Raw genomic sequence first — 23,363 nt, 5'->3', positions numbered from 1 at the left:
TGGCTTTTCACTCATGGAGGCAGCAATTCATCACAAATGAGTGACATTCTAGTTGTACTGTATATGGTCAGTTCAGCATCACGAGAGTAACAAATCTTTTTTTTTTTCTGGAAAAAAAACCCGAGAGTAACAAATCTAATGAGGTTAGAAATTGAATACAAATATGCTCAGCCACTTGATAATTGCTAGAAAATAGCGCAGTTCAACTGCAATAAGAGACTTCTCATTTGATTACATTTCCTCTGAAACTCTCATGAGAGCAAATTGGTATGCTAATTGAAATCCGATAATATGATAGTGGCTTTAGTCAGGGCACTTCGGCTTCCTACCACATTCTATAAACGTGCATGTTAGATTTATTGAGGACTCTAAATTGTCCATAGGTGTGAATGTGAGTGTGACTGGTTGATGTCACTCAAAGTCAGCTGGGATTGGCTCCAGCTCACACGTGACCCAAATGAGGAGAAGCATGATATAAAATGGATGCATGGATAGATCGCGCTCGGAATGTTCTGAATTGCTGTTTTCATGCCAGTGATGTATTGAATGGATGAACGCTTGCCAGTGGAGTTGCGCCATAGCGGAGGATTTGTGTGACTGAAAATATGCCCAACCACTTTGTAATTGCTGGATATAGTGCAGTTCAAAAGCAATATGAGACTTCACAACTGATTACATTTCCTCTGAAACTCAATGAGAAGAAATTGATATGATATTCTAATTGGAATCTGAAAACATAAAATTGAAGGCACACACACAGATTTGAAAGCCAAGAAACAATCATTTATCAGAATTTTCACTAAATAAAATAGACTTTGAGAGAACACAGCAGACTCTTGGATTATTACATCTGCCTCATATTTCTAATTCAGCACTCCGTATAAATGGCCGCAACTTCGTTTTGGTGTCGGAGCCAGTCTACTGTTTTTGGGACCTTGTCGGACCTGGCTGGGTGTGCCAGCGGGCACAGCTGCGGAGCCCGCGGCACACCTGGCAATTTGATAGCAGAAAGTAGACTGTGCTTGGCCTAAAAAAGGGTACATCTTCATTTTCGTGCCGGGACAAATGTAGTTTAGTGCGTTTGTGAATTTTGTAAATGCGCTACGCCTCGTAATTTGGACTTGGTAAAACCAGGTCTAACTAGTGGCACAAGAATCGTGGCACAGGAAGACAGATTTGGCACTCCGCGGATGTGTGTGTGCGTGTATTTTATTCATAAATATGACAACAGTGTGGGCCAACCTCTCTGACTTATTGTTGAAAACGATTAATTGAATGAGACATTATCATCTTAAAACTATTTTAATAGCACCCCCCTGACTACACGTTACGTTGCACAATTGGGGGTGCAAGGCAATCTCCAACTGCTGACTTCATCCTCCTCATGGGGAGGCCAAGGACTGTGCGCGCTTCAATTGCCGTCCTATTCTATGTGCACTAAATAAGCAAAATAAGCAAAATACAAAACTCCAACTGCGTTTTTTGCTAGACTTAAGCTTGTACATAAAAATAGGGCCCTCAGAGTTCTCTTTCTTGTGTAGAGTTGCCATGTTCTTCCTTTGCTTGCGTGGATTTTTTTCAGGCACACCAGCTTCCTACCACATCCCAAAAACATGTTTCTTATATTAATTAAAGCCTCTAAATTGTCCACAGTTGTGAATATAAGTGTCAATCGTCTGTCTGCCTGAGGCAGTCCTCCAATAAATACAACCACATAGGTCGCTTTGAAAAGATGCCAAATTACAACCAAATGTTACGTGTTTTAGTTAAGCGGCCTCTATCGGTTATGTTAAATAGCGCAAAATTCAAAAAAGCAGGACTTGAACCCGATCCATCCGATTCGAAGACAAGTGTTTATCTGACTGAGCTACTTTTTTGTATTAGCTTTTTTTTTTTTTTACAATACTGTGACCTTTTTTTTAATCGCCAACTTCCCCACAATATTGTCATAATTATCGTGAGCTTCATATCGTGATAATATCGTATCATGATCTTTGAATATTGTTATATCCCTTATCCTGACGCCACGTCCGACGCCACGAACACTGAGATCGTTACTGGCCCATTAGCTCAGTAAGATAAACTTTCATCTACTGACCAGATGACGCGGGTTCAAGTCTCATTACTTTTTTTTGCTATTGAACATGGTCGCTAAACTACAATATGTAACGCTTGGTCATATTTTGGTTCATGGTAAAACAACTAATATGATCGTTATTGTTGGAGGACTTGTTGGTCTTCGTTGCGATTAGCTAACAACCAGTCCAGGGTGTATTCTCCAAAAGTAAGAAGGAATAGACGGCAAAAAAAATAGATGGATGGAGTTTGAGATGAATTATTCTCATAATTGCATCCAGTGTGCCAAGCTTCTGATATGTCAGGTTACTTGTGATTGAACTTCTAAAATATCACACTAAGACCGACATAAATGATGTTTGTGTCTGGCAAATGACAAAAAGAATAGTATCAGCGTGAGCGAATCGCCAATTAAACAGTCTGGAGACTTGCATCATTAATTCCACTGACCTTTTTTCTATGTAGGCTAGCACTGCCTTGTAAGTGAGTCCACCACATTAAAATAGAATTTGTCATTTAGAGAGTAAGAGTAGCACGGAGGTAGATTAAATGCAAACAGCAGAGCATGGTCACGTGCGAGCTGACTAATCAGGCAGCGAAAACAAAAGCGCTAAGAGAATTGGAGTCTGGACTATTTCTTAATAGCAGCGCGGCCATGAATCATTTTCTTACACTCCCTTTGTGGCCGCAGAAAAGCATCAGTCACCAGGGAAACTTTGGCAGACTTACTGTTGCCTGGTACTGCTGGAGACTTCATTAACAGATATGGATCTTGAGGCTCAAGGACCCGCTTGCAACAAACCCTTTAGCTCAAACAACGGCAGCCACAGCATGTCATCGCCGCTCGCTCCTGTTGGCTTTTTTCCCTCCCGTCTCTGCTGCAGATCCTATCAAGCTGGAGTGAGACAAACTACTGTATGTGCTGCAACTTCGTTCTTTTCATCTCTGCCATGCTTCGCTAATATGGATCACGTAAGCCTCCGACAGGCTGCTCTAAATGATGTCTTTGGCGGAAGGTTCTCCCGCATTGGCTCGTCATTTGTAACACTGGCTTGAGGAAAGAGAGGCAAATATGTTTTTAAAGCAATCCGTACCGGGGGGATCGCATGTTGATTGCTTGATTTAATACATCATTACCCAATAACAAGACAACGATGCCAGAACAACAGATTACAAATGATAATAATCTTAATAGGCCTGCTTTGCTGATTAAATTTTTTTTCATTCAGGTAAATCAAACAATTCGCTGTGCTGCTACAAAGGCACACACAATCGACAACAGTGCCAAATTTGATCATTATACTCCATAAGCAACGTCATCAAGCCGGTGGCTTGATGTGTCTAAAAAAAAAAAAAAAAAAAGAGAGCAATGATGATGACATGTCAAATCAGTAAAATTACCGAATGAACAATACTGAGCTCTCCAGAGAAAAAATAATAATAAAAATAAACAAATAAATAAAAGATTATTTTTGAGGCGTAATCCAGTGTAGTGTGAGTGTTTCTTTTCTTCCTCGATCTAGACCAGGGATAGGTAAGTTTGGTCCTAGAGAGCCGCAGTCCTGCATGTTTTCGGTGTCTCCTGCCTCCAACCCAGGTGTTTCAAATCATTAGCTCATAATTACGTTCTGCAGGAGCCTCTCAGCAGTGTTCGAGGGGGGGGGGGATCAAAAACAAAACAAAAACAACTCTCTAGGACCCAACTTGCCTATCCCTGATCTAGACTATCGTAAAGGTTAAATCCTGCTAAGTATGTCTGATCTTTCAGTCACAATAATGCCGTTACTGCCAAAGAACGTGGCACTTTACGTTGATTTTTAGATCATTGGCAATGTTTTCATCAGCCCAGTAAGATCTGAAAACCGGTGTTTTCTGTTCTTCTTCGACACAATCGAATATGCATTTTTCAGAGGCCCAGGGTTTTTCCTGGCTCAAATTGAGGTATCATCCTGACTATGATGGGTGACTACCGATATCAGGTATCGGTATCGGTACCTGCCTTATTTTAAGGTATCTGTACTCACGGCAGTGATCGATACTATTGTCGGCCGTCCTCCTGCGGCCGTTTTACGTCCAGGGACAAGAAAGTAGAAATTATATGAATACAAAGTTGCCATTAACTTCATGCAATTTTAAGGAAAAATAACATATTGGGATATAAAGGTGTTTCTTTAAAATCATCTGTCATTTATGGGTGGTAATTTTATTTACTAGTGGTATCGGTATTTGATATCAATAGTGGTGACTACTCAACAGTTGTGTATCGATCGGGAAAAAAGTGGTATCCAACATCCCTAATCCTCACCATGCGGCATGACGTGCATGTATTCTTTTAATTCACCTGAATAGATTTCATTTTTTACAGGCAACATATAATAATCCCATGTTTCAATAATAATAAGAATATGACTATTATAATGTTAAACCATTCATTCATTATCAGTCACTTAGGCTGGAAGTGGTGAGCAAATAACGTGGAGGTGGCTGCCTCTGAATTTTGTACACAGGAAAAACCCTGCAGACCAGGTACAGCATGCTGTTCTACTCCCGTGAGAGGTGTTCATAAATCTGAACTCTTTGGCATATTTGAAGGTTTTTCCAAAAAGTCAACTTTGCTTGGTAACTATTACTATACAACATTAGCTATTGAGTGACTGACTACTTGACTACTCAGATGACGCAGGACGGTGCGACTTTAAAAGAGCCACAGCAATACTGGAGAACGTATGGCGAATGATTTAGTGAAATCCCAAGCTGGAAGATGCCTTGCTGTGAAATTCAAAGGATATCATTAGCTCAGCTGGAGGACACTGGAGTGGCGGCCACTTGAGAGGAAGGATTTACAGTATATCTTTATGTTGCCTGGGAGAACACTAGACCACCAGATACCACAATGACCCCAACCTTCATGCTCTTAACCCTTTACATTTGCATGGATGTCAATTATGTCTCTCGGCTTTAAGTCATTGAGCTATACAGCTATGCAGAGATCTTTTTTTTTTTAGAAGATGGTTCCAAAAAAAAAACATTTTACTGTAGCACAGTGCTTCTCAATTATTCTCAATTGTTTAGTTTTTTTTAGAAGAAAATAATTAATATTTAAACTCTCTGCTGTGACTATAAATAGTAGAATTTGTCTATAAAATAGTTGTAAATACATTTCTGTAGATGAGATAATACTCCTTCCGTGCTCTCTGACAATGAGAGCGCCATTGCCACCTACTGTACTAGATGTGCAATGACACTCTAATGCGGCAAAACAAAACAAAAAAAAAAACTAAAACATGTACCCTGAGATCACATGTGCCCCCCTACACACCGTCCCCCGGATTGCCCCAAGGGAGCCCGCCTCCCAATTTGAGAAGCACTGCCGTAGTGGCACATGTCAAAGCAGGTGGTGTAATAGCCCCACATTTTAAAGAGCATAGTAGCCATTTACAGGCCTAAATAAAGTCTGGAAAAGGCACACCAGAAACCATGGTGAAACAACTTAACCAATGAATAAAAGTGACTCATGTAATGACGTCAAACAAGTGTCGGTTAGCAATAAAAATGGGCAGGTTTCATGTCGACACACAAAGGCTGAAGGCTGCTTTCACACACAGTACATATTATCACTGTCCAATGGCCACATTGTTAAGGACAATTCTGATTTTTTAACATTGATGACATGTTACTCTGTATATACATACCAATTAATATTGTGTCGCCAAACAACCAAAGAAAATGTTTTATAACGGCATGTGTTGTACAAGTGTCTCCAGGGACCACGTTAAAGGACACCTCCCGCATTCACTTGATTTTTAAAAGGAGACCCTCAACACGGTGACAAAAAGAATTGATCACCATTACTTTGCAATAAGCCACATTGGGTCCAACAACCTTAGATAAAGAATACAAGCAATTAAGGTCATTCTACGTAAACGATTTTTATCGATGCATGCAGCTCAAAAACTGGGAGGCTAATTTAGCCATTAAACAGTGGTCCCTTAATATACAAGTGACACAACTTCCAAGACAAGAGCCATTGTTGTTCTTGTTTTTTTTGCTTTGGCTTGTGCATAGATTTGAGATGCAAGTTAAGAGTTAACTTACAAGGAACTCCAACTGTAATGACAAGTTTGCTCTATATTATTTGGTTGTTACTAACTATGAGATTAATTTTTCAAATATTTCCACTTTGAACGTAAGCTGCCATTGTTATTTACGTCATAAGGCATTCGGTGCGTAGTGATGTAGAATGGCGGCCGGCCCTCTGCCAGCAATGTGAAGCGTTCCTAAAGAAACAAGTCACCCTCCCCCACGCCATGCTCTCGTCATTCACCAGACGCATTCAAGAGTTTTGATCGTCTCTTTAGGAACGCTATGGAGGCTTACCTTGATTTCTTTATAGGCGTTTCACATTGCTCGGCAGAGACCCAGCCGCTATTCTACATCACTACGCACCGAATGCGTTATGACGTAAATAACAATGGCGGCGTATGTCCAAATAAAGTTTCTAAAAAATGTATTTAACTGGAAGTGATTTTTGAAAAATAAATCTCACAGTTTTGTTATTAACAACCAAATAAATAATATAGAGCAAACTTGTCATTACAGTCGAGGTTCCTTTTAACTTACCGATAATTCACTTCACAACAAGCAGTTGTGAACAATTCTTTAAAAATGTGGCTGTTTAATGCTTCTACCAGTTGAAATTTATTATCAAACTAAACATAAAACAAAGAAGAGAATCACATGTTTGGTATTTAGAACAACTACATAACTGAGGAAAGTCTGCTTAGCTTAATGCTAACAAGTCATGTGAAACATCACAAATGGGCTCATGAATAGCATCCATGTGGTGGTGGTGTAAAAATTTAAACAACGGATATTTGAACAGAAATGGTGCATCATCACAAGCAGACAGACAATTTAACACAACCCACAGTCTTATATTCTTGATCTTCTGTGGAAAAACAACTAATATTACTGCAGCTTACTTTGTCCTTTACAGTAGTAGTGAAACTCCTCTTTGTTTGTGTATCTATGATCGTATTATACTGAGGCCTAGTTGCCAAGTCATGCACACCCAAAAGGAGCCGCCATTTATCCTGTCTTAACTGTTAAACCCTCTTTTCATTCATTCATTTATGCTATCAATGTATGTTTATCAAGTACAGCATTATTATTGTAGCAGCATTATTGAGTGATATGTTCCTTAATCAAAATAAATAAATAATAATTAAAAAACAACACAAAATGTCTATATTTTTGGGTGAGGCTGGAATTCATGACATTTGCATTCATTTCCTTAGAAAATGATGCTTAGAGGTTTGGAGTAAAAAGCTCAGAGAACAAATTTACTCTGATTTTAAGCCAACACTGTACTTTGATTTTTGCTGATTTCACTGAAAATCTTGACATGTTCATTCATACAATATCAATCCTGTGAGGTGGGTTTCTCTCATGTTTCCACAAACAGGAATGTGTGTACACATTGACACTACCTGCTGTGCTTCCTGAAAACACTAACGGTAGCTAACAACTCATGTTTCATCCTGACGTAACCTGCTCCCATTCAATCTATACGCCAGACTGTTACATAATTACTGTCCCTGTTTTTGCTGAACCAGATGTATAGTCACACCTATTAATATTGTCTGTTCCCTGGAGAGTTTAGTTGGATTTTGCACTAAATGAATTTGCTGAAATAAGTACAAAATGCAAACTTTGAGTAACTGAATGGGCCTTATTTTTTCCCCATCACTTTATTTTCAATACCAGTTTATCATAATTAGGTTTACAGCTTAGATGTAGTCTAAGCCATTTGACTCTGCGCGAAAGGACTGGTCACCAGCCACACTGTAAAGACCTACAATTATTCAGACTCACATTTACAACTATGGACAATTTTGAGTCTAATAATAAAGGTACATGTTTTTGGGATGTGTAATACACACACACACATGCACACACAAACACGCGCGCACAAAGTTGCATGTTTTGGAATTACTTGACCTAGCCTTTTTTTCCCGCCTAAATTGATTTTCTAAAAATGACACTCGTGCTATGAATTCATATTGAAGTAAACAATATTTTGGTGGAAAATAACACTTTGCCCACAGCACAAGTACCACCTTTTCACCATTTTTGCCATTTAGCATGTCTTTGTACCTCACTCACACACAAACAACTCGCCACTGGGAAATAGCCAAATTAACAAAACAATATTTTTCTTGTTTGTATTTTGAGCTTCTCATTAAAATTACATCAGCCCATGTTGATTACAAGGAAGGTCAAGGAACAAAAGGCGAATGTAGCTTCCATACAAAACCGTTGACGACGGTTAGCCTTTGTGATTAGCGACAGAACCTCCCTCAGCCTGGAGCTGTTGAGTGGAGCCTTGCTGTTCCTGCCAACTCACCATGCTCTATAATTATCACAGGGCTCGGACTTTAATTTCTGCAAATAGCCTCAACTGGGTGATTTATTTTTTTTCATGTGCAACATTTTATAAATGATTAGCTATCTGCTGGGTTTGAATAGTGTATGTTAACTTTCTGCATTACATAGACTAATGATTGGCTAGTGGTTGTGTAGAGCAGTGGTTCTCATTCCGGGTCCTCGAGTTCCCCTATCCAGCCTGTTTTCCATGTCTCCTTCAGTCAACGCAGATGTTTCAAACAATTAACTAATCAACAAGCTCTGCATGAAGCCTGATAAGGATCCTCAGCTGTGTTGGCTGAGGGAGACATGGAAAACAGGCTGCATAGCTAGGACCGGGGTTGAAAATCACTAGTGTAGAGGGCAACCCTTATAGGTTGTAAGTTTTTTTTAGGTCACCATATTTGTTATCCACATGAACTATAAATTTATACGATAATAACAATGATAATAATTAATAATAATAATGTCTACCCCCCATTGTTAGTACCAGCTTGATCTTCCATTCTTTAAAGTAAATGCTCACTAGCTGACACTAAATTACACAGTGGAACCTGCATATGTAAGAAAAAGAAACCCACAAACTGTACAACTATGGGATACATGTATTTTTTTTTTCTGTTCAGTCAGTGAAAAACGCTCAATGTTTGTTGAACTAAGTGGAGGCATCAAAGACCAGCAGCCTATCTGACCTGCATAGAGCCCCACTGTGGGGCATAATGCAGCATTGTACACCAGTTACTTAAAGACCCATTCATGCAGACACCAAGTAAATGCATAGGAGCGTAAGATGGGAGGTTGGGGGGATAGATTTACAATCCGCTCCCCACTTTTTACGATTAAACAAATCACACACAAAAGACATGGGATAAATGTGTTTACGTTTAAAGAAATACAAACCAAAAGGTTTTATTTTTTCATATCCTCTGTTTGTCTCTCCATAAAAATTGTGTTCCTCAAAATAAACAGGTGAAACAAAATCAATGTAGTCCATGGAAAAAGCCCCAGATATCAGACAGACATTCATTGTGTTTAACGGCAGTCCTTTTTTTCTTTCTTTCCCCAAACCAGAATGGTCCGCAAAGCCCTGTATCACTGCACCGCATGTCAGTTCCGCTGAAGAATTAGCATCAGAATGAGCCCTTGCAGAGACAAGTCAGGCAACTGCTGTAATGCATTACTAAATTAGCCCTAAACACTACACAAGCCATTAAGAAGCAAAACCTAAAAGGGAGAGAAACAACACAACGAAATGCAACCCAGAAACAGAGCTAAGTATTTGCAACAACTGCTATTAGTCTGCACGCCATGATCATTTGATGTGCACACGGAATTAACATTTTTAGATTAAAAACAACGGTCAAAACATGACATCAGCAAACACAGGGTTAAATCTGAGCTGCAGAAAATGTACTGCAGTCCAAAAGCATTTGTCTCTTGGCTACTGAACAGCACACGCTCGATCTGTGCCATCACATCGCTATCCTTACACAAATGTTCAAATCCAGACACATTTGAATTGTTTGTCCTTATTTTCCTTTGATTTATTGCATATTGTATTTGGCACAGGGAAAATGAAGCTTACTTCTGTGGGGCTGTGATCAGAAACCATACGTAAAGACTTATCTTTTACTGCATCCTAAATATGATCCAAAAACCGCCCTTTCCACTCTTGTGAATATCACCCTCATTCATTAAAAGCAATCTTTGAACAGAGGTCACCTGTTATTAGAAAATAGTGTCAAATTTCTTTCTTTTCTAATAGAATCTGCATGTCTTACCACTTCCTGATAGTCTCATGTACGTATATAGATATATAGATTTGTATTTCTTTAAGTGATATACTTATGTATAGGCATGTACAAGAAATATGAAGTGTCTCTGCTTTGCACTTCTGTACAAAAAAAGGTATCTTTTTTTTCTTTGTGCATTCTACAACATGGACAAAAGGTTGGGACAGAGTCAGTCAAACCCAGTGGGAACATTAGATTTGAGTCTCTTGAACCTTCTCCTTTCCATGAGTAGTCTTAATGATATAAGGATCAGCAATGGTGCTGATGTGGCTGTGATGCTGTCTGGCTGAACGATGCAGAGTGTTGTTCTGGGTCCAGTGGGCCGCGTAGGCCCCTTGGCGAGAGGTTGACACATAGCCAGGCTTAAAGGCGTTGCTGTTGTGTTCCACTAAGGTAGGCAATACCAACCCCGTCTCCTCCGAGCCGCTAGATCCAGAAGTGGGCGGAACTGGAGGAACTTCCTCCTCCATTTGTATGATCTCTATGGTCCTGGCTGCGGCCACTGTGCTCCTCTGTTGATGCCGCTTACGCAACTTATAGAACGCGATTAACATGGCCGCTGCCAACAAGGTCACAGCAACAAAACAGCCAATGATGATTTTGGTGGTTTTCATTACCTCATCCAGGCTAGCAGCAGGCCCGCTGGGGATTCTGGCAGTAGGGATTGACACCTGTCTTGGGGTTTGTGTGTTTTGGAAAAGCACAGTAGGGGTGGAGATGAAGACAGGTTTGAAGACAGAAGGCGAGGCAGGGGAGGTCGGCTTGGGTTTGGGGGTTTCTTCCACCGTCGGCTCCAGTACCTCCACGGTTACGGTCGTAAAATAGGACAGATTTGATGTGTTGAGTTCGGCATTACTGACATTTAGGTAAGCCGAGGCGTTTGAATTCCCTGCCATGTTGCTCACCATGCAAGTGTAGACCCCAGTGTCTGACGGCAGAACATTGGAGAAGTTGAGGGTTCCGTCGTTAAGTACTGATATCCGTGGGTGAATCGAACCGTGTGTCAGTACTGTCCCGCTGGGGAGAAGCCATCTAACGGAGCTCATGGCAGCTGTGCGACACTTCAGTTCTGCCACCCTTGCCGCCGAGATGTTCAGATCTCTTGGAGCGTCGAGTATGAATGGTGCCGAGCACTGAAACGTTGTCTGGTCCACCTCCACCAGGTACCTCCCTCTCATGTGGCCCGGGATGAGGCAGCGTCCACAACAGGTAGAATTGGTGGGAATGTACTCTCTGAGCCACCAGGAGAGCCACACTACATCACAGTCACATTTCCAAGGGTTGTGGTGCAGATGTAGTTCCACTAAGTACTGTAGAGGTGTGAAGAGGTTGTGGGGGAGCGATGACAGATTATTATGAGCCAAGTTCAACTCCACTAAGGATGTGATGTTATCAAATGCATTCCTTTCAATGGTGGTGATGGCAGAGTTCATAATCCATAGTTTGCGTAAATTCTTGAGCCCGTGGAAGGCGACGGGTTTAAGTTCAGGGAAAACATTCTCTGATATTTCAAGCTCCTCCAAACCCACGAGGGGCGAAAGATTGGGGAACTCCCTTAGGTTGCACATACCCAAGTTAAGGTACTTGAGGTTCTGAAGACCCTCAAATGCACCTTCGGAGATGTACTCCAACTTTTTCAGTTCTCCGAGATCTAGTCTCATGAGAGAGGGGACGCGATTGAAGGCGTAAGATGGGATGCTCTCGATGGGATTGTTCCTCAACCACAATTCTCTTAGCTTTGACAAGTACTCAAAAGCTCCACTGGGTATGACTGTTAGCCTATTGTCAAAAAGCTCCAAAGTGTTGAGACTGGTCAGGCCATTGAAGGCCCCCACTTCAATCTGCCTGATAACATTCCTGCCCAACTGTAGCACCTCCAAGTGATGCAGGTGCCTGAAGGTGTCAGCCTGTATGGTCTCTATGCTGTTTTCCATCAGGTTAAGGTACCTGGTGTTGGCTGGGATGTTAGGAGGAACCCGAACGAGGCCTCTGCGGGTACACACCACCTTGCTGAGCTGGTTGGTGCAGGAGCACACGCCTGGACAGTTCTGCGAGCTGGCTGAGCCCAGGGTTGGGCTGCTGGACTGGCACATACTGAGGGCAGGTACCATGAGGGAGAGCACGGCAAGCAGGGCTGTGTTCCAGGTAGGCTGCACACTAACCTGGCCCAAAGGACTCATGATGTGTAGGGCACATTATTCTGCATGGTGGGGGGAGATGGCACACACCAGAGGATGGATCACCCTAGCCTGGCTGGAGCAACTTGAGGCTCCCGAGTTCCATCGACAGTGCAGGTAGAAGCTGCATCAAAATGGAATGCGCCAGAAATAGGAGAGGTGAAGAGAGATTAGGACAAGGGCTGAAGGGGAAAAACAACTAAATAAGCGTCGATGGGTACAATAAAGACTTACCTCATTAGTTTGGAAATCGTTTTCGTCTCATTGATTAATAATGATCATCCATGGGTCAGTGTGGCAGAATTTACTCGTCTTGTTTTGCCTCTCGGAGAGAACGTGGTGGCCCTTGATTGGCTGAGGGTACAAAATGGCTCCTGGTCGTGAGGACTGAGCACTAACGGGATACAGGTAAGGCCAAATAGGCTTGCCAGGTATGTGGATCTCCGCTGCCCCAGATCACCTTACCAGGCCCGGATCTCTCAGACGTAAAAGTGATCCACGGTGAATTTCATTGAGTTAGAGGAGGAGATGAAAAGTAAAAAATAAACAATGAAATCACAGTCCGGCTGTCTTCCGATACATGCTGGTCCCCTTGTTTGGTGGCGAGACCTCCCTCAGTGTGACTTTGCCAAGGGCTCCTCGGCTGGTGATTAGCCCTGTTGTGACAGAGACTGAGAGACAGAAAAAGGCAAAAGAACTCCGGGCACAATCATCCCCCTCATCCTCCTCCTCTCCTCCTCTTCTCCTTTTCCTCTGCGCTTCTCTTGCTTCCTCACAGCATCGGGCTGGCCCGGTCAGAGCAGCTGCAGGCTGCCGTGTGCACAGTTAGCAGTAAGCCGTCTATTCCTCCTCAGGGAGGGGGTGGTGGGAGAGGTGGTGGTGGTGCAAGGGGGTGGAGGTGGGGTGGTGTCGGTTGTAGAATGGGGATGCGCTGCACTGCCGGAGCTTGGCAAAAGGCTGCTGAAGAGTGAGCGAGAAAGCGAGAGGGAGCGCTCTTGTCCTCAAGAGCAAAAAAAAAAAAGAGAGGGAGAGAGAGAGTGAGGATGGATGTGGGACAAAGTCAGCTCCGTATCCTTAAACGGCGATCGAGGACTCGTCCCTGCGCTCGCCGGTCCTCCTTGTACCTTGTCTCCTGCGGTCGTCTTGCTTAGTTGATAGTTTTCCTCCACCGAGGCTGGCTGAGGTAGTAAGTTGTGTTAGTTGGCCATGTGTGCGGCTGGCTGGCTGGCTGGTGGACTGCTGCAGTAGCCCGACTAGAACAGTGCGAGGGAGAGAAAGAGAGGGAGAGAGAGGGAGAGAGAGAGAGAGAGAGAGAGAGAGAGAGAGAGAAAACTAGTGACAGATCAAGAGCAAGGGGAAGATATAGTGCGCAAAAGAGAGAATATGGGAGAGAGATGGAGAGGAGGAGGAGGAGGCGGCATGCGAGCGCTCAACAAGGCAGCCCACCGTCACACACAACCGGGCGGCAGCGGCATCCTAATCCCAGTCTTCTCTTCTTGTTTATGCTCCAATCTCTCTTTTCTTCCCCATCTCTCCTCCTCCTCCACCTCCATGTGTGTTGCAGGCAACTAAGATCTCTGCCCCCCTCCCTTTGTCCTTCACTGGGAACGTGAATGTACTGCTGACGCACTCCCCTCAGCTGCTCAGGCTCCCTCAGAGCAGTGCATTGGTTTGATGCAGTCTTTCTGTGTATTAACACCCCCCCCCCCCATCCCTCCATGTACCGCCTCCTTCATGCCTTTCTTCACTCCTCCTCTTACCTGTGCCGAGATCCTCCTCCTCTGAGTCCTCTTCTTTCGAACTGGGGGACGGGGAGGGGGGGGGGGACATTCCCAAATCCTCCCAGTCTAGTGGGAAAGGTTGAACTCCAGGTCGAGAGGTGTCATTCTGCAGCAGTGCACCAGTGTTTTCCCACTACCTCTTGCAGTGCACATGTATCGCCCCTCCCTTATATAGTATTTGTCCTTATTTTTAAAGCAAAGAGTGCGCCTGAGTATGTAGCTACAGCATGTGCCCATGTTGGGTCGAGTTTGGGGTGGGGGTGCGCAGAGGGGTCCGTGACATCACAGAGGCGCAGAAATGCTGACTCGGCTGCTCTGGCTCTGTTGGGCAGTCTTCTCTTCAGGGAGGAGGAAGATGAAAGCGCCCTGTTATCTCTTCCAAAGATGAGAGAGACATAGTGAGTGAAAGGAGATGGAAGAAAGAGGAAAAAAGAGGGCGAGGGATGGGGCTGAAGAGGACGAGATACCTAAGACCTTGCTGAAATACAAATATATTAGACCAGGACCCAATGTAAGTAAGGTGTATATCCTAAGCACACTACATTAATAATTTTTCAAATAATGCTTTTATGATTCTAAAAAAGTTAATACTCAAGTATGTAGAAGCTCTTTAACCCCAATTATAGTTCTTATGTTACTAGTAGGTCATTATAGAAGGCCATTATTGATTATATAGAGCACATTCCTCTTTCATGATTATTTACTAACATTCCTGAACAATAAAGTGAGGTAAGTTTCATTTCATCATAGTGACCTAGTGGGTACAATGTCTGCCTCACAGAAAAATGTATTGGGTTTAAATCTGGGCACAGGCCTTCTTCCATGTTTATCAAAAAAACATATGGGTTGAAGACCAAATAGTCCCAAGCTGTGAATGTAAAAGCCCTTATCCTAGTCAGGATTAGTGAAGGTAGCGAATGTTGAATTCTCGGCAGGGTTCATTCAAGGTCGCAAACAGTCTCAAAGACGTTCAACAATTTTAATGGTCACCAGCAGTTTTTGTTGTCACATGCGGCAAGAAAAAACATTATAACTGCTCGCGAATGTTAGAGAACCTTTGTGACCTGGAACAAACTGACGAGAAATCAACATTCATTACTTTTGCGAATTATCACACCTCAGTGGGGAAGGGGCTGTTTGTCTAGATGTGCGATTGGATGATGACCAGTCCAGTGTCCACGGTCACATTTTGTTCAAAATGTCCGCAATAAAGCATCTCCTTATGCTGGATTGTCTCCCCGCGATTTTATGACAGGATGTCTAATAAATTTCTGGCGACCAGTCCAGAGGTGTGAATGAAGGTTGAGTGAAGGGTTGTTTGTCATATTTATTTGGACATTTGTATTGTTTTGAATACATTTAGTTTTGTTTCATGTCTTGTTTTCTTGTTTGTGTCCTGATTTATTTTTGCACCTGTGCTCATTAACCTGGTCTCTTGTGTCTGCCAATCAACTCCCTCAGCCACTCATGTCTTGTCCAAGTGTTCATCATTGTCTCATCTGTTTGCTTGTATTTCATTACCTGCCTTCCTTCTCTTTCTTTCTTTCTGTGCTTATTCTCGTGGAGTCTTTTTTCTAGTGTTTGTTTTGGTGCTTTGAACCAGTCCAGGGTGTACCCCACTTTGTCAGCCGGGCCAGGCTCTAGGATAAGCATGAAAGAAAATGATTGGCCGGATGGAGGTTCTAATACATTTGTTAAGCACTGTAGGTGTAATGAGCCTGTAGAGTCGACAGTAAAAGGAATTATACTATGAATTATAAGGGTGTCTGTACATAGACGGAAAGGCACAATGAAGGATTGAGGAGTAAAAGGCACCTGTGAGATTATAAGTGTAATTTGAATGCACGAGATGAAGGAGCCTCCCCGTGCTTAATGATTACATTCACACACATGCACCACATTCATTTTTTTCTGCTGCTGGGAATTTGGCTCAAGCTACACATGGCCACTATTATAAATGTAACCCAGTCACTTCCATTTTTAATTAGAACTTGATTGATGGGAATGATATAAATATAGTGTGTTATTGGGAGATTTATGCCCTTTCTCCACACTGGACTATGTGGGAGGTTCAAATGGTATCAGTGCTAATTTATCAAAGCCCAGAGTTTATAATACAGCAAAGTAACATTTGCTATAGTATAATTATATGTGGTACTAATATTAAAGGGGGAGTTTGCAGGTCTAAAACTGCTAGGAAGTTCAAACAAGCAAACGTTAGTGGCATGACTTATTCACAATAGAGTGTTACTGTCTGTAACACTAATAACACTATACAATCAAATAATTTTCAAAAAGAGGTGCTGAACATACCTGTCGGTCAGAAATGTTGCTGATTCTGTGTTGCTTTAGAACCCTCACAGCTGCCTGAGGTCTTGACGCTCTGCTTCTATTTGCTAATCTTATACCCAGTTGTTAGCAAGCAAACAAGCCAGCGCAAGGCTGCTTCACTCTACTCTACTCTACTTTATGTGTATGTGGAATATAAATAACGACGCAAAATCCACCCATTTTTTATCCATCTCAATGGGCAGCCATTTTGCCACATACTGTCGACTGAAAATTACATCACAGTTGCTCAGATAACGAACAATCATGGCTCAGCTTGCCTAACGTCAAATAAGCAATCATGTCACACGACCAAACTCCGAAAATAGGTGAGCTGAAATTGGTCATTATCTGAGCCCTGATATCATTTTTAGTCGACAGCAAGTGGCAAAAAGGCCACCTCCTGAGATGGATAAAAAAAGGGTGGATTTTGACGCTTAAATTAATTCATATTCTACTAAGGCAATATCAATCAGAATGTCGTGTTTAGACTAGTGTGGGACATAGCCTATGGTATGTAAATGACCAATCTTGCTAAATGACACTTTTTCCAAAAAATAATGACTTGATGAAACAAAATGGCGTGTACAGTGAATACATAACAGTTTCATATATGATACAGTACAGTTGTAAACAATCACAATAAAAAAAAAGTACAATGAAGTAAATTCTGTCAATCAAAACTGAACTTGTTTATTAAATATCTGACACAGTTCCTGTATTGGATTGCTTTTTATGTCAAATGAATGATGTGCTGCTGCTGTGCCAGGCTGTCTAGGGTTCACAGCTAATGCACATAGCATAGGATGATGTTATTATCCCTGAGGGAAATTTGTTTTGGACCTTACAACATCGCTGCTCTTACATCCATTCAATCACAACAGGAAACGTCTGCAAACAGATCAAACAAATCCATAAAATAAGCAATGAGATACTTTAGGAGTATCTATACTACTAACTAAAAAAAATGATTTGTACCACTCATAAATATGGTTAAAATTTGCTTTGTAATAAAATAGTAGAAGCTAAAAGAACAGATAAGCCAATAAAACATGAACTATAAGCACTATAATAAAACATTTCTACAGAACAAAACCAAGTTAATGATATTCCAAATCTGGAAAGATGCAAAGCCTCTGTATATATATGTATATATATATTTTTTTTTAAACTGGCAAAAAAAACGAGATGACGCCTTTGAATTAAAAAACAATAGCGACCACCCTTTGTTGTCTGACATTATTCATGGGAAATAAAATTATGTGAGCAACAAAGGGAATTCAATACTTGTTTAACGAATCAAAGAGCAACTTTCAGAGGAGTGCAAAACAAAACAAAAACGATGATTGACAGATGAAAAAGGCTGTACAAACAATTGTGTCATTCGAGGTAACAAATATGGACTTGAAGAGGATTTTAATATTTGCCATGGGTGGGGGGCTGTGTGACAGCGGGTGACGAGCGGGGTGGAGAGACAACTGTTAGTTAAGGTGGTGAAGGCAGGTTTGGCCAAGTAATTGATGGCCCGTGGTTGTAGCGGCTGTGCTAATGCTATTAAAGGGGGCATGAGCATGGAAAGGTCAGTTAGCACACTGAATATATGACTTTTCCCGCCTGCTGCGCTCATGGCTCCCTACCATCCCCTCTCTCTACTGTTTACCGCTGTATTGTTCTTTCTCACTCTCTCTTTTGGCTATCAGTCACGGATCCATAGTTGAACCGTTGGAGAGAGATGAGCAGACACAGCTGGAGTCCATTTCCTCCTCGGAATGTGTGAAATGGGATCAGGCGAAGAGTTACGCCGTGCTGGAAATTGATACAGTGACTATTAAATCAGTTTTATGGAATTACTTTGTAGCCTAACATTGCATTATGTGTGAGGGTGTCAATTCAGCAAGATTAATATTTCAAACAAATTTGCGGTGTGCTTCAAAAAAGCCATTACAGCCAGTTTGGTTTGTTATCGTTCCAACTAATTTTCTGTGTGTTTTCAATTAATCAGCGAATGAACTGTCTCTTGACGTTGGACCAGATGCTTTCCCGAAAAGTAAATACTGTTGTGCATCACCATTTCGCTGTTCAGCTTTTGTGGTCTCACTTTGTTGCACATGATTCAAAATTGAACATATCTTTTTTTAACAATGTTGAACATATCATACTTTTTGATTACTGCTAACATTATTGCAGACTTACGTAACAATAAGACGGAGGAGGAGTAAAGTGTACTGTATTTTCACGACCATAAGGTGCACCGTATTAAAAGGCGCAGTCTCAGTTATGTATGCTATCTGTGTATTTAACACATAAATAAGGCGCACCGCACTATAAGGCGCAGGCACGGTTAAACATACGATTGCTCAAATTCAAACATATGGCAGCATGCTTTCACGCTAAAAATGCTAGCGTATCTTTTTAAAAAGGCAGCAGAGCAAAACTGGGTTCCGTTGTACTTTATTGAAGTATTTAACAATGTAAACAGTGAGTTTGGTTGTACTTGAAGTATTCAACAATGTACTCACTTTACTTTACTCATCCACAAATCCCTCAAAGTCCTCATTTTCTGTATCTGAAACAAAACAGCTGGGCTAGTTCTCCATCAAACACGCCAGGTTCCCTCTCGTCATTGTAGTATTGTCAGAGTCAGTCTCGTAACCGTGCGGCTCCTCAGAAATTATATCGGCTTTTGCGAAAGCTCGAACATTAGCGCAAGCATACACGTTTATCCCAAGCATGCACAATCCATTCACAAATTGTGACGTAACTCTTTCTAGCAGTTCCAGAAAATAAAAACAGTGAGCACCAAGACAGGAAATCCAGCCCTGGTTAAAGACTGGCAGGCATGTAGAACTGAAAGATTCCCGTCATCTTTCCTTTGAGACTTTCGGGTTCTCATCATGTCAGGCGCATTCAAACACCAGCTGCAAGGCCAAAACGGACACCCAGAGGCACTCAACACGCAATTTGGCTAACAGGTTAGCCAGTGAACAGCGAGCCAACTGCAAACTCTCGTTCGCCAACTCCCACGTCACTCAACAGTTCAGACCCCGCCTTTTAAAGCCACACACAAGATTATAGCTGGAATAATCATCCAAGAACTCAGAATATTACTAATTATATACACACACAAAAAAAGGTAAATGTGTGCTTGCAGGAGTTTTCTCCCAGATTCCCAAAACATAAAAAACAAAAACATGTTAGATTCATTCAAGACTAAATTGCCCATAGTTGCGAAAGTGAAGGTGAATGGTTGTTTGTCTTAATGTTACAGTCTACTTGCATTGGGGCAGTAACCAGATGTTTGGGAGGGAGCATTCTGTGTCATGACCTGCTTTAATGAGAATATTCACAGACTGTTGAATTTGTATATTGTAATACTTCATACTGTGTACCAATGTCCATCACACGCACATTTTTTTTTACTGCTTTCTATTGTATTGGCTTGTGCAAGTGTTCCGAAAGTTATGCCCAGATTTGCCAACATTTTTTTTTTTTAGTTCCACTGAAGAAAATGAATCATAAATCACTGCTATTACTCCGAGTAATTGATTGCATAAAAGTAGAACTACCATGTCCACTTCCTTGATACATGGAAATGTTGAGGTCAGCATTTGTGCTTTGGAATTGGCACCAAAGAAGATTTACTGGAGAACATTGATGTCAAACGGGGCTCCACGCTGGCTGTGCTCGCCGTCCTTCTTTAGATACTTTGGGTCAATACTACAGTGAGAAAGAACGGGGTCTGAGGCTAGACATTTATACGTGAAAAGCCACATGCTGCATGAAGCTGTCCGGGTCGATCATGAACAGCTGTCATGCTGACCTTCTAAAGGGGCACTGGTGTTGGACAGAAGGAAATAAAAAATGTAAGAAATATAGATTCATTCACCTTACCTTGCTTCCAACCTTCTGGGATAACCATCTGTAAGATTTTTCCACTTCCATCTATAAGACATTAGACCTAAGAGAGGTCTTACCAACACAAGCAGGTCGTTGAGTTGCAGTCATTTTTGGTTAATTGGAGTTGGTTCCACAGTGGAGACTCTTGAATATGTATGGAACATGGTTATATAAAGTGTTCAGTATTTAGGAATGATTGATTCTGGTCTCATGTGCTGATCAGAGTCGTGATTTAAAGCGATACAAGACTTATAACTCATTTTCCAGTATTGGATTAGGCATTGTGTACAAAGAGTAAAAGTGCAAATATCTCTGGCATTTTATTCCCCGAATTTTCTTTTAAGCCGATCAAGTATCAAAATAAGAACATACCGTGGTGAACGCCATTATCCAGGTCACGGTGTTGTGATGACGAAATTAATTTCAATGGGAGTTTGCTGACGTAATGGGGAAGGAAAGGCCGCGTTCTATCCCTATTAATGCGGCAATTCTGATCAGAGTAAAATCCTCAGCACGTCAGGTTTCATGTCATTCCGTGTGGGGTTGCCTCTCCTAATGTGGGCAAAAGCGTGTTTAGCGCACAACATGTAGCATGGCCAAGCAGAGTAAAAGTTGATGTTTGCAGTCCAGGTTAGGGACAGTCTACAAATTACATTTCCGGAGTGAACAATGTCAATGATGACTTGTCTGGTAATTTGAAACTCTGTAACATGCAACTTGCAGACGGTCCCCAACTTTGACTACCTATGAGCCGGCCGGCTGAATGAGTCGGCCACTTTCATCCGGCTTTCGGCTGGATACAAATTTTTGGCGAGTCCTCCGTGGCTGTACTGCTTTTGAAGAAGTGCTTCTATGCTATAGGAAGTAATTCCACCTTTGATGTCCGCCGTGGGATGCAATAATTCCTCGTGAGTGGCTTTGTTGTCATTAGCGGCCATGTCATATCCAGTGTTTTACGCGCGCGACACATCACGATGATCACGTGTCCAAAATGGCCGATACTGTACTTAATGCAAAAATATTCATAAAAAGTGCTGTAAAATCATAATCACTCAACATAAATGGACAATTTTTTTTCAGGGAAGAGTTAAAATTAACCATTTCACAGAATAGCTGGTTAGTTTTTCATAAATTTTGTATTCCTTTAAGGTTTTGGCAGGCCTCAGAGGATTTGAAATTGGAGCCCAGCACCCTTTTTTACGTTTGGGAATAGCTGCATGCTTTGGGTTGGATTCACTTGTCCAATCTTCATTAATGGCTTGACTTGTTTCAAACACATATTCCCATTTGACTGAAAATCTGAGATTACAGACTCTTTTTTTTCTCCATCATTTGGCATTAAATTATCTTGAGACTTCAATGTCATAATGTTTTAACTTAGTTGTGGTTTCACATCTTTAATGCATGTTCCCTTTATGGGAATGGTTCAATAAAATCAGTCAAGATCAGAAGTGTTATGAATACATTGAAATCTGTTTTATTATTATTATAGTACCAATGTTTGTGTTTAAATTTTAAGTGTCTCACTTGACTCTATTTTTTTTAAATGGTCACAAAGTAATTGAGGGCAAAGAAGCAATGCTATGCTGTGGATGGAGAAAGCAAGGTGGACCACTTTCTCTTTTGTCCATATGTTGAACGTGCAAATCTGTCTTAGCGAGTCATTTCGTTTGTCAAGCGACCATCACTTTAGACGTTCCCACTATGGTAATATAGACTGCCATCAATAATTCTCAGTAACGCTTGAGAGGTTTGCTGCTCTTTCAAGAATTGCCCCATAATTTTACACACTCGAGTAACTTTTACAGACTCCGTCACAAATTTTGATGACTGGCCGGAAATATTCTTTGTGAAATGATTTCGGGTACAATGCTGAGAGCGGCCGAGCTCGCAGACCCGGCAGTCATGGGGGCAAACGCATGTGCTATGGAGCAATAAGCGCTAATAGTCAAGACAAATTGTGCTACATTGGTAAAGTCAGCTCCCGACAATCACAATCTCCCGCAGCATTGCCGCCGGGACCGCCAAACGACATTAGTTACTGTTAGTTGCTGTTTTGTCAATGCAGCTTCACCGACTGATCTAATTAGCGGCCGGTTTTAGCCGCTGTCCTGCCTTAGCTACTGTTCGATGTCTCCCTGGCCGCCCCGCAGCCCACGTTGTGCGTGGCCACTCGCAGCAAAGTGCTAGAGCAGCATTTGGCCCGCCGCTATAGGAGTGCATGCCGGGAGAAGAAAGGAGCCCGGTGGAAGTGGATCGATGTGGCCCGTATTCATTAACCCTCACTCACGGCTCCCTTTCCTCCCCAATCACGAGCCCGCCATTTTAGGATGGCAGGAGGTGATTTATTTGCTGTCCTGGCTCAATCAGCAAGATCGACCCGCGGTCTGAGGAGGGTTGGCTCATGCCAGGATATACCCATTGCTTCTCTGTGGGCTCCCCAATCTCACGCCGTTCACTGGGGGATCCACAAAGCACAGCATGATGGCTATGAGATATCCATTTCAATTTGGTAACTATCACAGATGAGACCTCTTTGTGCTTTGTCTGTTCTAATCAGCTGTCTTTGATTCAACCTTTTCAGATTACCAGGACTAATAGGAGAGGCTACACACATGTCAGATGGGAGAGAACAGCATCATTAAAGTTTTTTTTTAAAATTCAATTCAATGATAACATGTTGATGACAATGACGAGCTTTAATGTCCACCAAAGCATGTTAGGTTTACATATCTGGTAGTTCATATATGTTCTATGTGTACGTGTTGTTTAGATCACACCACTGAAAAGTGCATGCAATTAAGCCAAAATGATTCTTTATACTTAGGAGCATCTTCAACGGCTAGTACAGTGGTACCTCGGCTCACGAACGCTTCAGCTCACGA

The 23,363-nt window shown here is 41.9% G+C and overlaps 1 protein-coding gene across 1 annotated transcript; it reads right to left on the bottom strand.

Moving 5' to 3' along the window:
• Positions 1-9,379: 9,379 nt before the first annotated feature.
• Positions 9,380-14,035, bottom strand: lrrc4.2 (leucine rich repeat containing 4.2). Its single transcript, XM_077569568.1, has 2 exons — positions 12,707-14,035; positions 9,380-12,596 (listed from the first exon to the last, which is right to left on the bottom strand). The coding sequence occupies exon 2, from the start codon at positions 12,473-12,475 to the stop codon at positions 10,487-10,489; it is 1,989 nt and encodes a 662-aa protein (XP_077425694.1). The 5' UTR covers positions 12,476-12,596; positions 12,707-14,035; the 3' UTR covers positions 9,380-10,486.
• Positions 14,036-23,363: the final 9,328 nt, after the last annotated feature.

This window comes from Vanacampus margaritifer, chromosome 6 (genome assembly GCF_051991255.1).
Source record: "Vanacampus margaritifer isolate UIUO_Vmar chromosome 6, RoL_Vmar_1.0, whole genome shotgun sequence".
NCBI classification, from domain to species: domain Eukaryota; kingdom Metazoa; phylum Chordata; class Actinopteri; order Syngnathiformes; family Syngnathidae; genus Vanacampus; species Vanacampus margaritifer.
This window is presented reverse-complemented; position numbering and strand designations above follow the sequence as displayed.

Excerpts from the sequence above, each read along its gene's own strand:
- lrrc4.2 (XM_077569568.1), bottom strand. The coding sequence starts at position 12,475 with ATGAGTCCTTTGGGCCAGGTTAGTGTGCAGCCTACCTGGAACACAGCC.